This window comes from Lolium perenne, chromosome 7 (assembly GCF_019359855.2).
Source record: "Lolium perenne isolate Kyuss_39 chromosome 7, Kyuss_2.0, whole genome shotgun sequence".
NCBI lineage: Eukaryota > Viridiplantae > Streptophyta > Magnoliopsida > Poales > Poaceae > Lolium > Lolium perenne.
Window position 1 is genome coordinate 290,842,041 of NC_067250.2, and position 16,395 is coordinate 290,858,435.

At 46.5% G+C, this 16,395-nt stretch overlaps 1 protein-coding gene across 1 annotated transcript; it reads left to right on the forward strand.

Annotated features, from left to right (window-relative positions):
• Nucleotides 1-8,789: 8,789 nt before the first annotated feature.
• On the forward strand, nt 8,790-12,702 carry LOC127315167 (cysteine-rich receptor-like protein kinase 10). Its single transcript, XM_051345680.1, has 7 exons — nt 8,790-9,711; nt 10,993-11,115; nt 11,216-11,343; nt 11,473-11,683; nt 11,774-12,017; nt 12,103-12,265; nt 12,376-12,702. Exons 1-7 carry the CDS (start codon nt 8,790-8,792, stop codon nt 12,700-12,702), a joined length of 2,118 nt encoding a protein of 705 aa, XP_051201640.1.
• The last annotated feature ends 3,693 nt before the right edge of the window (nt 12,703-16,395 follow it).

The following is a 16,395-nucleotide window of genomic DNA, read 5'->3' on the forward strand; positions in this document are numbered from 1 at the left end:
CCCTGTCGCTGCTAATCTGGATCTAAAACTTCCGCCTAATGATGATCATTTGCAGTCGTCGATGGATGATCTTGGATTAACCCTAGCTATTGGATCTCAGCCATCTGGAACCATCCCCACTTGCCTGGAGAAAATTAAGGTTTTTTCCCCCATTTCTTTTCTTGGCCTGGGCCTTGCCTCTTCATCTCCCTGGCACCCTGCTGCGCAGCAGCACTGTAGCTCCTCGCCGAACACGCCGCCTGCCGCCGCTGCATTGAGCCACTATGCGATGGCCAACTTCCCGGTTGACCCTTCTCCGTTCATCCCTGGTCAGTACGAGATCGTGGAGGTAGCAAACCGTCCCCAGCTCTGTCGCTACCACCTCGCCCGCCCGGTCACCGCCAAGAACGAGGATGTCGCCATCGCCACCATTGTGCCTGACTTCCCTGCGCATCAGCCGTTTGCGGCCACCAGGTTCTTTCTACGTTCGCTGATTGAGGATGAGCTCGGCTTCTCGCTTGGTATCTCACAGCGTTGTCCTATTGGTTCTGCATATGTGCGTCTTAGTTCCCCTTCTGATCGTTACTGGCTTGTCAATAATAGTCCTATTCAGTTCCAAGGTAGGGAAGTCTCTTTCGTTGAGCACAACAAGGGCCTGAATCATCGAGCTTTTACCTATAATAGAGAGTGCTGGCTTTTATTGTTAGCTTTCCCAACTGATATGTGGGCTGATGAACACATCAGAGGAGTAGTTAAGGACTTTGGCGCCTTCATCTCATGGGATAAAGAAGTTAGCACATATGGTGCCCTTGTTGTTAAAGTTCGAGTTGTGGACTTGCATCATATTCCTCATTCCTGTGTTGTTTCCTCTGGTAATGAGTGGGCTGATGAATCTTGGTCAGTGCCAATTTTTATCTTAAGCCAAAAATTGCTTGGTGGGCTCCCAGCTGATGAGGATATTCCCCCTGCTGATGGCTCTACCCCACATCCAATGCCCTAGGCTCCCTTTGCACCTGCTGATGAAGTACCTCTGCTCCAGATCAAGCCCAACAGGCTCCACATGGTTGGCCACTTTGGCTACATGGTCAGATTCAGGCCCAGAACCTAGCTCCTGCCAATGTCAACCTTGCTGGTCAAAACCTTGGCTTTATTGACAATATGATTCATGGACCACCTGATCTGAATCTTGTACCTCATAATATTCCTATTGATCTCAATGCTCAGCCACATCAGCTAGATGAAGAGGATTTTCTAGAGCTGAATGACTTGATTAATCCTGTTGACCACCTGCCTGGAGAAGATGTTGTGTTTGCTCTAGCTGCTCCTAATGCTAATGTCCAACCGCTTAATGCTAATGTCCAACCACCTGTTGATGTTGACATGGACCAGCCTGAAGAAATGCTCAGTGATTTAACTATTACCATCAGCTCTGCTAATACACTGTCAGATGAGTCAGGAGATTCAGTGAATGGGGCAGCTCAGCATCAACAACTGCATATTGGGTTGGCACTTGTCCCTGAGGTACTTGTAGATCCAGTGGCAAACATTTCCCCTTGCTATGGACCTGAACAAGCTTCTTTCTTCTATTCTAGAGAAGGTACAATTGCTTGGTCCTCATACTTCAAGCCTGATGGTGCTCTGGTTGATTCAGTCTCGGTTCCTGCTCAGTGGGCAGATTTCTTTACTGCCAAGCTCCTAACTCCAGAGAATTTTGACTGGGCCAAGAGCCTTCTGTAGTCCAAGATATGGAAGATTATCAGTGAACTTGATTTTGATAATCCTGATGCCTCTAGAGCTTTTGCTCTCCCAAGGAATTGTCCTTCTCTGGCTCCACCTGTCTGCACCCTTTCTGTGGCAACTTTGGAAGTAACTCAAGGATTCCTCACTCCACAAGCTCCAAGAATTCAAGCTGAAGAACAGTCTTTCTCTACCTCTGCTCTGCATCACAAGAAAAGGGTAGTAAACTCCCCTAGCTTGCTCTGAAGTGAGAAGAAGTGGAAGACTGAAGATCCTCAATAAGGGGTATAGAGCTAAAACTTGTTTTGACAAGAATTGCCTTGCTTGTGCTGCCATTGCTCCCCCTGTCATGAAATCTGTTGTGAGAAATCTGTGCCACAAGTTTAACATCCAGGATTCCCCAGAGGAGGATGACAAAGATGAAGAAGAACCACCAGTTGTGATAACTAGGAGTGGTCAGAGGAAACCCCCCAAGGATGACCCCAATGCAAGCAAGCCCAACAAATCCAGGAAGAAGTGATGCATGCATGCTTCTTGTTCAGTTAGCTGTCCTCTTTTGGCCCCTTGTTTTGGGCAGTCTCTATGTTTGCATGATCTGTAATGCATACCAGTACCTATGCCACCTACTAGTTTTTATGTTTGGATACTTTATTTGGGGCTTCCTTTCCTATACCTGTAATGGATTGGTTATGATGATGGACTTGGTTATTATGATGGATGGCCTTTTTCTTATCAATGTTTTGTCTATCAGTGTGTGCTTGACAGTATGCCTCACTAACTATATCTGTTTCCAATGAATAAGATCTTTTGGAAAGTCTTAAACTGGAATATTCGAGGTCTTAATGACCCATCTAAATGGACACTTATATTTGATAAAATTCGTGAAAGTGGATGCCATGTAATCTGTTTGCAAGAGTCTAAGAGAGAGCAAGTGGACCTTACTTTTCTCAGACAATTCTGTCCACGAAATTTTGACTCCTATGCTTTTGTTCCCTCAGTTGGTCGATCAGGAGGAATAATTACAGTCTGGGATAGTTCAGTTTTCACTGGAGTGGAAGTCTTCCAGAATAAATATGCACTTTCAGTAGAATTTCATGCAACAAAGTCTGATGATTACTGGACCCTCACAAATATCTATGCTCCCTGCACTGACAATGAGCATATTCAGTTCCTCCAGTGGATGTATAATATTCATATGCCTTCAGATGAAAATTACCTGATGATTGGGGATTTCAATCTCATTAGATCCCCTCAAGATAGAAACAGGCCTGGTGGTAATATCAATGAGATGCTTCTTTTCAATGAGACTATTAGTCATCTTAGCTTGGTTGACATTCCCCTAAAAGGAAGAAAGTACACATGGAGTAATATGCAGAACACTCCATTGCTTCAGAGACTAGATTGGTTTTCTCTTCTCTAGCATGGACTCAAGCATTCCCCAATACTATTGCTGAGCCTCTTGCTATGACTACTTCAGATCATATTCCATGTGTTCTTTCTATCCTGACCTCAATTCCCAAGTCTAGTATTTTTAGATTTGAAAACAAGTGGCTAAACATGGAGGGTTTCCTACCTCTAGTTGAAAGGGCTTGGACTCAATCTATCCATTATGCTGATGCAGCCAAGAGAATCACTGCTAAATTTAGATGCTTGCGCAAGGACCTCAAGGCTTGGGCTAAGACTCTTTCATCCTTAAGGAGGACATAGCTGATTTAAATTCTCTGATCTCCCTTGTGGATGCAATTGAAAATTTCAGAGATTTATCTACTATGGAAAGAGCTTTTAGAGCTGCTATGAAACAACATTTGGCCATTCTTTTGCAACAACAGTTAGTTTATTGGAAGCAAAGGGGAAAGATTAAGTGGGTAACTTTGGGGGATGAGAACTCCAGATTCTTTCACTCAATGGCCTCAAGTCAGAAAAATAAGAATCATATTGCTACTATTAATGACAATTCTGGTGCCCCTGTCAGTGATCATGCTACCAAGGCCACTCTGCTCCTGCATGCATACAAGGACAGGCTAGGACAAACAGAGAACATCTCTTCTCTGTCTCCCTTTGCCCACTTGCTGAATAATGAAGGGATTGACCTTGCTTTCTTGGAAGCTCCCTTCACCCATGATGAAATTGATGCAGTCATTAAAGAGTTTCCAAACAACAAATCACCAGGGCCTGATGTTTTTAATGCTGAATTTCTTAGAAAATGTTGGCCTATCATTAAGAAAGATTTATATGATCTGTGTGACCAGTTCCATCAGGGAAACCTTTGCCTCCAGAGTATCATAGCTGTTTTATTACTCTGGTGCCAAAGAAAGACAATGCTGAGACAGTACATGATTTCAGACCAATCTCTCTCTTAAACTGCACCTTGAAACTTATCACCAAATTGCTGGCCAACAGACTGCAAACTGTCATTCAGAGCATTATTCATGAGAATCAATATGGTTTTATAAACTCTAGAACTATTCAAGACTATCTGGCTTGGGCCTATGAATACTTGCACTTTTGCCATAAAACTAAAAAGAAGACAGTGGCATTTAAGATTGATTTTGAGAAGGCTTTTGATAAAGTGAACCACTCCTTCATTTTGGCAGTTCTTGAGGCAAAGGGTTTTGGTCCTATTTGGTGCTCCTGGATAAAACAGCTTTTAACTTCTGCAACATCCTCTGTACTTTTGAATGGTATTCCTGGATCTTTTTTTCAGTGTAAAAGAGGGGTAAGGCAGGGAGATCCCCTCTCCCCTTTGCTTTTTTGTTCTAGCTGCTGATGTGCTGCAATCTCTGGTTAATGAAGCTATGAGGGATGGCCTTCTCTGCAGGCCCCTGGTCTTGCAATGTTCCACAAATTTTCCTATTCTTCAATATGCTGATGACACCCTTGTCATCCTTCAGGCAGAAGAACAACAACTCAGACATCTCCAACAGTTATTGCAGGTCTTTGGGGATATTTCTGGTTTGAGAGTCAATTATTCCAAATCCAGTCTTATCCCAATCAATGTTGCTGAGGAAGAAGTTACAGCTCTTACTGAAGCTCTACATTGTCAGCAGGGAAGCTTACCCTTTACTTACTTGGGACTGCCTCTAAGTACAACCAAGCCTAGAAAAGAATTTTTCATTCCACTAATACAGACTGTCCAGAGGTGACAAGGTAATTAACTTGTCAATGCCTACAAGTAGTAGACTAGGGTTTCTTTGGATGTAGAGGGCAAGTAGATCTCGAAGGTTTCAGCCGAAAAGTACTCGACGATGTAAAAACTAAGGTTTATGAGACAATGATTCGATCCTTTCTTTGTCCCTCGACTCCCCCTTATATAGGAGGTGGAGCCGAGGGATTCGTGATACACAAGTTTACAGAGTCCGGGAGGGTTTCTAACACGTCCCGCAAGATTACAAACGACGACTCCTATTACAACTCTAACCTTCCTTAATAGTATCTTGGGCTTCCGAATCTTCTTATTCTTCGGGTTGTGGGCCTTCAGTAAACCCCGAGTACCATCTTCGGCAGGCCCATTGGGTATGCCTATGTCAAGAGGAGACTACCAGCCTGTGCTATGTATTTGAACTATGGCAGCAAATTAAGGATGGATAACTCAGTTCTATCATCATTGCCCATGTTTTATCTTTGCTCCTTAAAGATCTATAAATGGGTTATTGATGAAGTTGATAAGTATAGAAGACATTGTCTATGGAGAGACAAAGATTTACAGAAAAATAATCCTCCCCTTGCTGCTTGGGTCCTGGTATGTCGGCCAAAGGATCAAGGTGGACTGGGTGTTCTTAATCTCTCAGTCCAGAATGACTGTTTGCTAATGAAGCATCTGCACAAATTCTACAGAAGAGCTGACCTGCCCTGGGTAAAGATGTCTTGGGAGTTATATTATTCCAATTGTCTTCCTCTAGTTAGAACTAGAGAAGTCTCTTTCTGGTGGAGAGACTGCCTGAAAATGCTACCAACCTTCAAAAGCCTGGCTGAATGTGACTTTATGCAAGGCAACACCATTCTCCTCTGGCAAGACAAATGGGCTGCTCACATCTTGAAAGAAACCTGGCCACACCTTTATTCCTTTTGTAAGGATGAAAACATCTCTATTCAGCAGGCCTTGCTTACTGTTAGAATATATCATGGCTAGGCTATATTAGGTAGTTTAAGATTGTACTCCAATTCTATCTTTAGTAGGCTTCTTAGTCCCCAAGTCTTCTACTACTATATAATCAGTCCAAGGAGCTCTCAATGTAATCACGCATTATCAATCTAGAATCAATACAACTATTATTGCCTTCATGGTATCAGAGCGGTTCTTTCTGCGACCTAGGGTTTAGCCACCCACCGCTTCCGCCGCCCCCGGGGAGATCGATCTCCATGATCTCTGCCGGGGGCATCCGATCTCATAGCTAGTTTTACTTCCCATCTAGTTCATAGTTTTAGCAATTTTCGTTTTCTGCTTCCTTTTTGTTTCCCAATTAGATCTGTCTAGTTTCTTAGCCACCAATCCTTTGCCGGTCCAATCTTGGCGACTCGGATGAACGGGGCACCTGGCACCCCACGCGCACGCTGAAACCTAGTACCAGGCCGGCCTTCGTCAACTCGAGTTGCACCAATGGCTACCTTCAGCTGTGCACGTGCTCGACATCAGGTGGATCAAGTGCGCTACACATCTACTACGACAACAAGAGTTGGCTCATGTCGCATGCATATTCATGTGCGTATGAACCAGCTCTACTCAAGCCAAGCTGCCTCCAACTATTGCACATCTACATCGCCGAACCACTCGACGCCAAGCTGCATCAAGCTGTACATCTACGTTGCCACGTGGTCATCATCGCCAACCACCATCTACACCAACAACTCTGCCGCACGTACTGCATCGTCGCCATCATCACCAATCAAGGTCTTCGTCAACGCCAACGGGTTCTGCGTCGCCGCGCTTCTGCATGTAGATGAATAAAATGGGTTCGATCCCCGACATCTACTACTCCTACAGTTCAATCGCCATCGACAACCACCTCGTCATCTTCGTCCACAATGACCATACCGCCGGAGTTGCAGTCTAATTTTTTGTTTGCACCGCATGTGCTCAATTTTCTTCTTGCAACCACTTCGTCTACTCCGGCGCATACGGCGCGCAACCGACCGTACACGGAGACCTTCTCTGCTACTCCATCCAACTCTGGCGTGCATGGTTCATGGTGGTCCCTGTCTTCGCACGCCCGGTACCGGCAACACCGGCACGTGCCTTCGTCCCCGGCGCGCTCCCGAGCCCGGCAAGTTCGGCGCGGCGTGTCGCCTACCTCAACTACCACAAATCCAGCTACGTCTACCTCGAGTTGACTACCGCTGCAACCGCCTTTTATTTTATCACTATGGCGACTTCCCCCGGGCTCAAGACGACACCGACCACAACAACATCAACATCAAGAACTTCATCGACGGTGATTAAATCACACGGCACCATTGACCATGACAACAACGGCTTCATCGACATCGGCATCAAGGGGCTGCGCCACATCTTCGGCTTCCTCTCCAGTCGGACCGTCCGCGTCACTACCGATCCGACTGCGGGGGGGTGTTAGAGTATATCATGGCTAGGCTATATTAGGTAGTTTAAGATTGTACTCCAATTCTATCTCTACTAGGCTTCTTAGTCCCCAAGTCTTCTACTACTATATAAACAGCCCAATAGGCTCAATGTAATTACCAATTACCACATATCAATACAATCATATTCCGCAGTCTATCACTTATTAATGACATGGCAAAACTCTTTTATCTTCCTCTATCTGAAGAGGCTTTGCAGCAATTCCACCTCTTTCAAGCCCTGCTCTTGAATCTTGAGCCAACCGCTGATTTGGATATCTGGATAGTTTTTGGGAATTCTATGGCTACTATAACCTCCACGGTTTATAAATCCCTCATGGATATGGGTGGCACTATCCAAGCCTTGAAATGGATGTGGAAGAGTTGTTGTCAGCAGAAACATAAGGTTTTCTTCTGGCTATTGATTCATAATCGCCTTAACACCAGAGCCATGCTGCAAAGGAAGAATTTCTTCATGGATAATTACTCTTGCATTATGTGTGACCAGGATGAGTTGGAGACAAGAAATCACCTGTTCTTTCAGTGTCCATTTGCTCAGATGTGTTGGCGATATATAAGCCCAACCTGGATTCCTCCACAGCAGACAGATATTCAAAGCTTCATTACAAGTTTGAAACTATCTCTCAAAGTTCCTTTCTTCATGGAGCTGATCATGTTGATAACTTGGGCTATCTGGACTACTCGCAATGCGTTCATCTTCAAAAGTACTCCACCGAATCTATACAGATGTCGGAGAAAATTCAAGGAGGAAGTTTCGCTTCTACTATATAAGACTCCTAGAAAGTCTTATACTGACCTCAAACTTTGGGTTTAGAGATTTCAATAACTCCAGATAAGTTTGTTTTTTTTCTTCTTACTTTGGGCTTAGGGCCTGTTAGTTAGTCAGCTATTGCTTAACTCTAGCAATATGCTTTTTGTACATACTACTTATTGAAAATATATAAATATACACAGTGGGGAAACCCACTGATTTGCCTCAAAAAAAAAGAATAAGAATTATAAATTCAGTTAAAAATCAACGTCTTCTATGTTTGACCAATGTTTTAAACAAACATATGAACATTTGCGGTAGTAAATCAATATTAGTAGATCCGTTGTAAAATATATTTTCATAAAAAATACATTTTTTATCTTTATATTTAGTTAAATTTTGTAAGCTTTGAATTTTGATTAAATTTATAAGCTTTGTTCACCGGAGATAGTGTAGTTTGTATGAAAACTATTTACCATTTCTTTAACCGTTGCAGCGCGCGGGTACCATGCTAGTATATAGTAAAGTGCCCTAGTCAAATCAAAATATATACGTAAACCCATATGGACATCGCGTACATCATCTTTATACCAAGTAGGCACGTATGAACCCACACATTGGCCGGCCGGTCAATATCATATGAACTAGCAAGCTGCAATGACCTCCAATGCCGTGTCCACCCTTCTCCTACAAGTAGTTGCTTGCTAGGTTACTCTGTTCTGCGCCTATGTACCTACGTACGTACCAGCTGGTCTGCAAACGCCTGGAAATGGTGATACCACGGGGCTCCGCCGTCGTCCTAGTGCTGTTGCCGCTCTCTTCCCTGCTTCTGTCCGCCGAAGGCGCCGCAGAGGCGGAGCTGGTGACTTGGAAGTGTGACAACGGCACGTACTACGCCACGAACTCCACCTACCAGTCCAACGTGCGAACCCTCCTCGCCTCCATCGCCGCCAACGCCTCCCTCCCATCGTCCTCCGGCGTTGGCTTCGCTACCTCCGTCGTTGGCGCCAGCCCGGACACTGCCTGGGGCCTGGGGCTCTGCCGCGGCGACACCACCGGCAGCGCCGACTGCGGCGCCTCCTGCCTTGCCGTCGCCGCCGAGGTCGCCTTCGGCACGCAGTGCATAGGGGTCAGGGATGTGTCCGTCTTCTACGACCGCTGCACCGTCCACTTCTCCTTCCGGGACTTCCTCGCAGCCCCTGACAACACGAAGGTGCAGGCCAGGGGCGTCAGCGAGGACACCGTCGTCACCGCCCACGGCCGCTTCAACGCGCTCCTGGCCAGCCTCGTCGGCGCGCTGGCCGACTGGGCGGCGTTCAACACCACGTCCAGGTACGCCGTCGGGACCATGGACGTCCCCGACGGCCAGACGGGGTTCCCGACCACCAACGGGGACGTGGTGCGTAGGGTCAACGGCCTGGTGCAGTGCACGCCGGACCAGGCGCCCGGGCCGTGCCGGAAGTGCCTGCAGGGGCTCATCGAGGAGATGCCACCGGTGTTCAACGGCAGCATCGGAGGCCGGCTGCTCGCCGTGTGGTGCAACCTCAGGTTCGAGGTGCACGACTTCTACGACGGCGCACCGATGCTCAGCCTGGTCGCCCCGCCACCGACCACTTCTCCACCTCCAGCCTCGACTACGCACCACAGCGGTAGATACGACTTCAGATGTTTTCTGATATACGGAAATCCATCACCTGGCATGCACTAAAAACAAACATAACTGGAAATCGATACAGAAATATTTTTTCCACTTTAACCGAAATTGAGAGAATCCTGAAAAGTTTGAAACTCGATTTTTTTTGGTAAAATGTTTCGAGTACCAAAACAAACCAACTTTGTTTAACTAAAAAAAACCCACCAAACACCTACCCTCTGTCACTCAGCATAGACATTTTGGTGTTCCAATTTTTTTAAACAATACTTAGACGATGTAGTACAATAGTTATACTATTGATTAGTCAACTTGGAGGTTAATAAGTTGTGCTATTTAAGAGAAACAAAAAAGATAAAGTTTAATACATTTTTTATTCACATATATTTGCCACAAACATGTTATTTTTGTGTAGGCCACATACTATAAGATTCTTTCCTCTGAATATTTTTGTATGGCATAATATAATTTTGTACTACATTCATCTTTATTTTTAGAATTTTTGTTGTGATTTAATGTCCGAACAGAAATGAAAAGTTAGCGGTGGTGTAGGTGTCCTGGTTCTCACTAACAACTTTTGGTACCTTCAAAGATATTAGTTTCATGTTCTTAACTTCAGAAATGCTTGGCCTCCGAACTGCCGAAACAAAATAAGAATCCGAGAAGAGATATCCCATTTAATTTGAGCACCCTTCACTCCAGCAAAGCATTGAGGCCAAAAGCACCTCACTGCTGCTCCTCTTTCAGTCACAGGAGATATCCCATATCGTTGCTTTTATTTCTATAATTTGGTTTCGGATTTGCTCCTTCGTGACTTGTATTCATTCTTCTAATTCAGTTACTCTATAGTTATGCTTTTAATCCACACTGGTGACATATTTATATAAATCTTTAAAATCTATAACAATTTTTTATATTTGTTAACTGTATTTTGACATGTATATTTTGGTCCTCTAACTTGGTATTTTGGCTTTAAGTATACAGTAGCTACACATTTTGAAATGTCAAATGTTCAACTTGTGCACATATAGTGTGCAACTAAGTTTTCTACTTGGAACGTGTCCTTAGTTGACTGATTATTTTTTGACTGGGGAGGTTTGTTAAAAATGTTATTTGCAGGCCGGATCAGTAGTCGTTCCCTTTTTTTTTTGTAGGTCTTTGTCGAACCTATGTAATAAACAAACCTCTGTGGACGAGAGATACATCGATCTTAATCAATGTTAGCTCTTCCATTATCTAAAAGAAAAACTGCATTCAACTCTCTTATGTAATTTGACAGGAAGAAACTGGAGAAGGTGGAGACAACGTGCAGCGATAGTATCGGCCATTCTTCTTGGCGTCACTGTTGTCTTTCTGATCATTTCTGCGGTGATCTTATGTAGGAATGGTAAAAAGCAAATCTGTAAGTTGCACATCGATAAAATGGCGCAACATACAAATTAGTTTCATAGAAATGAGTTTAATTAACATAAACAAGATTTTTCTTCCTTCCTTGTATTTAGCATACCTGCAGGAAGACGGTGACGGCCCCGCATCACTTCTCTTTGACCTGCCAACGTTGAGGAAAGCAACCCACAATTTTGCCAAAGAGAATAAGCTTGGTCATGGAGGCTTTGGCGCAGTATACAAGGTAGGATTGATGTAAAGTAGACACTTGTCGCCCCCCCCCCCCCCCCCCCCTGGAAAGAAATTTTAAATGGGATATGCGGTGAAAATTACAACTATATATCCACCTAATAAATGAATATGTATTTTACAGGGGGTCTTGCCTAATGGACGAGAAATAGCTGTAAAGAGACTTGACAAAACTTCAGGGCAAGGTCTAAAGGAGTTGAGGACCGAGCTAGTGGTCGTGGCAAAGCTCCGACACAACAATCTCACAAAGCTTCTTGGTGTGTGCTTGAAGGGACAAGAGAAGTTACTCGTGTACGAGTACCTGCCCAATAGAAGCCTGGATACCTTTCTTTTCGGTACGATCAACATGCTACTTTTGTACTTTTGTTGAGTGTAATATTAATTGTGTCATGCGATTATTAAAAAAAGTATGCATTGTTTTGCAGCACCTGAAGGTGAAAAGCGTCTATTATTGAACTGGGAGACAAGGTATCGCATAATCTACGGAACGGCACGAGGTCTTATATACCTCCACGAGGACTCGCAGATAAAGATCATACACCGTGATCTCAAGGCCGGCAACATCCTGCTCGACGCCGACATGAACCCAAAGATCTCGGATTTCGGCCTAGCAAGGCTCTTTAACAGCGAAAGTACGAGTACCGTCACGAACCAAGTAGTCGGAACACTGTGAGTAATCAGTTATGATTGATGATTTGATGTCTGCTTTCTTCCACGCATGACAATAGCTAGTATATGTTGTGATGTGCGGCAGTGGATACATGTCCCCGGAGTACGCGGTCATGGGGCACATGTCGGTCAAGCTAGATGTGTACAGCTTCGGTGTCCTCGTCCTGGAGATCGTTACAGGAAGGAAAAATACCGATGCCATTTTCGAGGATGAAGAGTCTGGCAACGCCAGTAGCCTGGTCAGCTATGTACGTACACAATCTACATATATTAGATAATTTAGCACCATCTCCTCTTAACCTAAATGCATGTGACTAGTATGTAGATGCATGAGCTAGCAATATGGTTCTTCATGCAGGTATGGGACGAATGGTCGAAGGGAACACCACTAGACATCATGGATCCGTCGTTGGACGGCAAGATCAGCGAGAGCGAGGTACTCAAGTGCATCCACCTGGGGCTTCTGTGCGTGCAGGAGAACCCGGCGGACAGGCCGACGATGCTACACGTCCTCGTCATGCTGCACGACCGCCAAGCATCGAACTTCATGGCACCGTCAAGGCCGGCCTTCACCTTTACGGCCAGCGCTGTGTCCGGAGATCGAGTGCCCACCCAAGTAGCAACGACTGCTTCTGATGTGCCGTCTGTCAACGAGATGACAATGTCGGAGTTCGAGCCTAGATAGATGGATGTATGAATAGATATAGCTTTTCTTTGTAAGGCATGCATAGATATATACATAGATGTCTCGAACTCTCGATTGTCAATTTATGTTTATCCTTGCTTTAGAATCCTCTAATATGTAAGGTGTATTAGATGGATATGCAAGCTTCGCCTCGCGGCCTGCATTGTGTTTAATGATCACTATGTGATATGTGTGGTGGGCTTGTAAGCTCACCTCGCCTCCTGCATTGTGTCCGAGCACTATGTGATACGTGTGTGGTGGGTTGAAGGTGTCTTTTAGACGTGTCACTGATCTTTGTATCATGTTTTGCCGTCGCAAATAAAATAGAAGATATATTAGAGGTGCTTTGCTACATCGGTGAAATCTAAGTTGGTCAATATCTTTTGGTCATGCTTTGCTGGTCCATAAATTGCACACGGATATGTATGATACATTTAGCTAGAAAAGATATATAATAAGTACAAAGCACCAGTTCAAGATTCATCACAACGAAGGAGTGATGTAAAATAACAAACATGCATAACGTACACTAATGCTCATGCATCTTTACTATTAAATTGGAGTTGGTCGTTTGACACTCAACGCGTTTGATGGTCGTCATTCGGAGCATCCTGTCCGTCTAATATAATCTCACGGTCTCCATTTCGTCGGATCTAATTTCGTAGCAATCATGGTATAATCAATCAAGCTATCAATTAATTAGGAAAGATATATTTTCTTGCCCCGAAAAAATATCAGACATTCCAAATGCTCAGGGCAATTATGGTCTCAATCAATCACGGTACAAATTAGATCGGAAACATTTTCAACCGCTCTAAACCATCCGACGTCTATCTCGCCCCACGAAAACAATATCGAAACACAATCCCGGCTTTCCTTCTTTCCATGTCAATCAGAACGCATTACACTTGTTTTCCGGTAATTAAGGCTATAAGGTAAGGAATGCCCCTAATTCCTCTTGTCATCCTCATACGGGTGCTCCTTTTTAATCATCCGCCTCGCATAGCACTGCTGGCCGATCGGATCTTCCTCCATTCTTTTCAATCATCTGCCTCGCATAGCCCTTCCGGCCGATCGATCTTCTCCCGTGCTTGCCTCTGTCCTCGGAACTGCACGAGGAAACCTAGGAGGAGATGAAGCGAGATGAAGGAAACACATGTGCATGCAGAAATTAGGCAGTGCAGCCATGTGCACCTCCCGACGACTGCAGTCAGTGCCCGCTGCATCCGTGGGCCGTCGCTGGTTCATTGCCCCACCACCGTCCGACGCCGTGACGACCTCTGCGCCGCTGCTGCGCCCTCCTCTCCCTTGACTCCGCCACCAATTCATCCATCCCCGCCGGTTTTCTTTCAATCATGGATCGTGTCCTTGGAGTCGCTCCTTAGCCAGCCTCAGGTGAAACACCCATGCTGAAGAGCTAGCTGGTTCAGACTGTTGGATAGGTACAACTATCTTTCATATTCTTATGCGCTTGTTCAGATTTCAGATATCTCTACGTGCCTAAGTAGACATGAGCATGTTTTTTTTAGATAAAAGGCCGGCACTCAAGTGCCCGACTTTGAATTAACAAAGCCACCAACGGCGAGAACGATACAAAGTGCTGAACCCAGCTTACAAAACGACACCACACACCCACACGCACTACCGAAGAAACTACAGCCAGAATTGGACCAACAAGCTCAGCCAAAGCGCCTACGAGGACTCGGGGTAGAACTGGAGTCTACAGTGTCGGGCCGGAGCTCACTCGAGAGTGAGCCATTTTCACGCGCGCCTCAACAGCACTCCACCGTCGCAGAAACGCCACCGGAAGCCGACCACCACCGGGGACCGACCCACGTTGCTCACAAACCGAACAGCAGCGCCAAGGAAGCTCGACAAGGGGAGGGCACGGAGCAAGCCTTGCCGAAGATCGCCGAAGAATCACCTCCGTCACAACCAACGGTGAGCCTCGCGCTGTGGGCTCCAAGACGGTGTCTTCAAGAAGAGTACGACACCAGAGTGCCGCCACCGCCCGATCCGAGGATCTTGGGTTTTCACCCGGACGAAGTAGAGTGACGGAGATTGGCCTCACGTCGCCTTCAACAAGGGAACGCCGTCCGCGGACGCCGCCGCCGTGGCCCGAGGGGCAAAGGTTTCCCTTTGGCAACATCACCGCCATCTACACCCCACAGCACTCAACTCGCCGACCACCACGCCGCCCCCACGGCCGTGGTCACCGGCCAGCACCAGAGTCATTGGCTCGCCCGCCAACCAACATGACTCCCACCTTCCAGGGCCGCCGCCCCGGCGTCCCAGCTCAGAGCACCGAAGAACGAGAGAGGAGACGGGGAAAAAAACTCCGCCGCGAGGACCCCGGATACCGGCGAGGCTCCGGAAGGGGTTCCCTTTCCAGATCGACACCCGGCTGCCCCCATGGCTGTCGGCGTCACTGGATCTAGGGCAGAGGAGGATGGGCTCGACATGGGACCGGGGCCCCTGCCCCGGCCCGAGCTCGAGGCGGCGGACGGCCGCACTGCCCACTCCCCGCCAGGATCCCGACCGGAAGCCACCACCGCACCACCGGCAGCCTCCCAGGCCGCGCCGGCCCTCACGTCGCAGCACCCCCGGCCTCCTTCCCGATCCAGATCGGGCGCCAGCTCGCGCCGCCCGCCGCCGTCGCCTCACCCGAGAGCGAAGCCACCGCCGCGCGCACGCCGAAGACCCGTAGCCACCACGCCGCCGTCAAGCAGCCACGCCGCCGCGCCCCACGTCCAGCGCCGCGCCCCCGCCGACCGCATCGGCCCGCGCCGCCACCGCCAAACGAGGGGGAGAAGAGGTCCCGCCGCCGCCGGCGCCCCCAGGCTTTTGCCCGGCGATGCCTTGTGGCGGCGGCAGGGGTGGGAGGGAGGGGGAGGAGGCTGGCGGCGGGGAGGAGTTAGGGTTCGCCCACCCACTCGCGGGAGCGGGCAGGACGAACGGGATCGGACGCGCCGATTTTTCACATGAGCATGTTCAATTGAGGGATTGCTAGATTCTGCATAATATGCTACCATTTGTTTAATAACATGCGTCTATACTGACTACGAAAATCATGAGCCACTTTGTAACCAGCCCACATTTTGGTACTGAAAATATAGCTGCAAGTTGGACGTGTTTAGGATTAAAATCATGTGATCTCTGCTAAGATTAGAGACTAAGCAAACCAGAATGCATCGTTCACTATGTTTTTGGTAGTTTACTTATGCACACCACTACATATAAACATATGGCAGATGTGGAGTGAGTTTCTTAATTCTTACTCGATCTTTTGTCCTTCCGTATGAGAGACTCAATGAAGCCTGCACATACGCAGGAGGCCATTGATTACGGGCTCATACTCGCTGGATTCAGACCACACCCAAAAATAGGCTAGAACGGTATGGTACGCGTAGGCAACTTTCATCTCTGCCGGTTTGTAGACTAAGATCATCTCCGCCGGACTCTATGATATATAGATTCAGGCTAATCAAATGTTACACGTAATGTATTCTCTAAAAGATTTGGTCACTGGAAAATCGCCATTTTTTGCAACTTTGGTTGTAGTAGATATGATAAAAAAAATTAAAGGAAGTAGATATGATAATTGACTCCATGTTTCTTGTGTCAAATAGATTTACATACTACTGGCACAAATAGATTTACACGTTTAGTGAGCCAATTTACTTAGGATTTAAA

Excerpts from the sequence above, each read along its gene's own strand:
- LOC127315167 (XM_051345680.1), top strand. The coding sequence starts at position 8,790 with ATGTACCTACGTACGTACCAGCTGGTCTGCAAACGCCTGGAAATGGTG. Across the intron at positions 11,684-11,773 it reads CCTGGATACCTTTCTTTTCG|CACCTGAAGGTGAAAAGCGT; the intron begins GTACGATCAACA and ends ATTGTTTTGCAG. Across the intron at positions 12,018-12,102 it reads AACCAAGTAGTCGGAACACT|TGGATACATGTCCCCGGAGT; the intron begins GTGAGTAATCAG and ends GATGTGCGGCAG.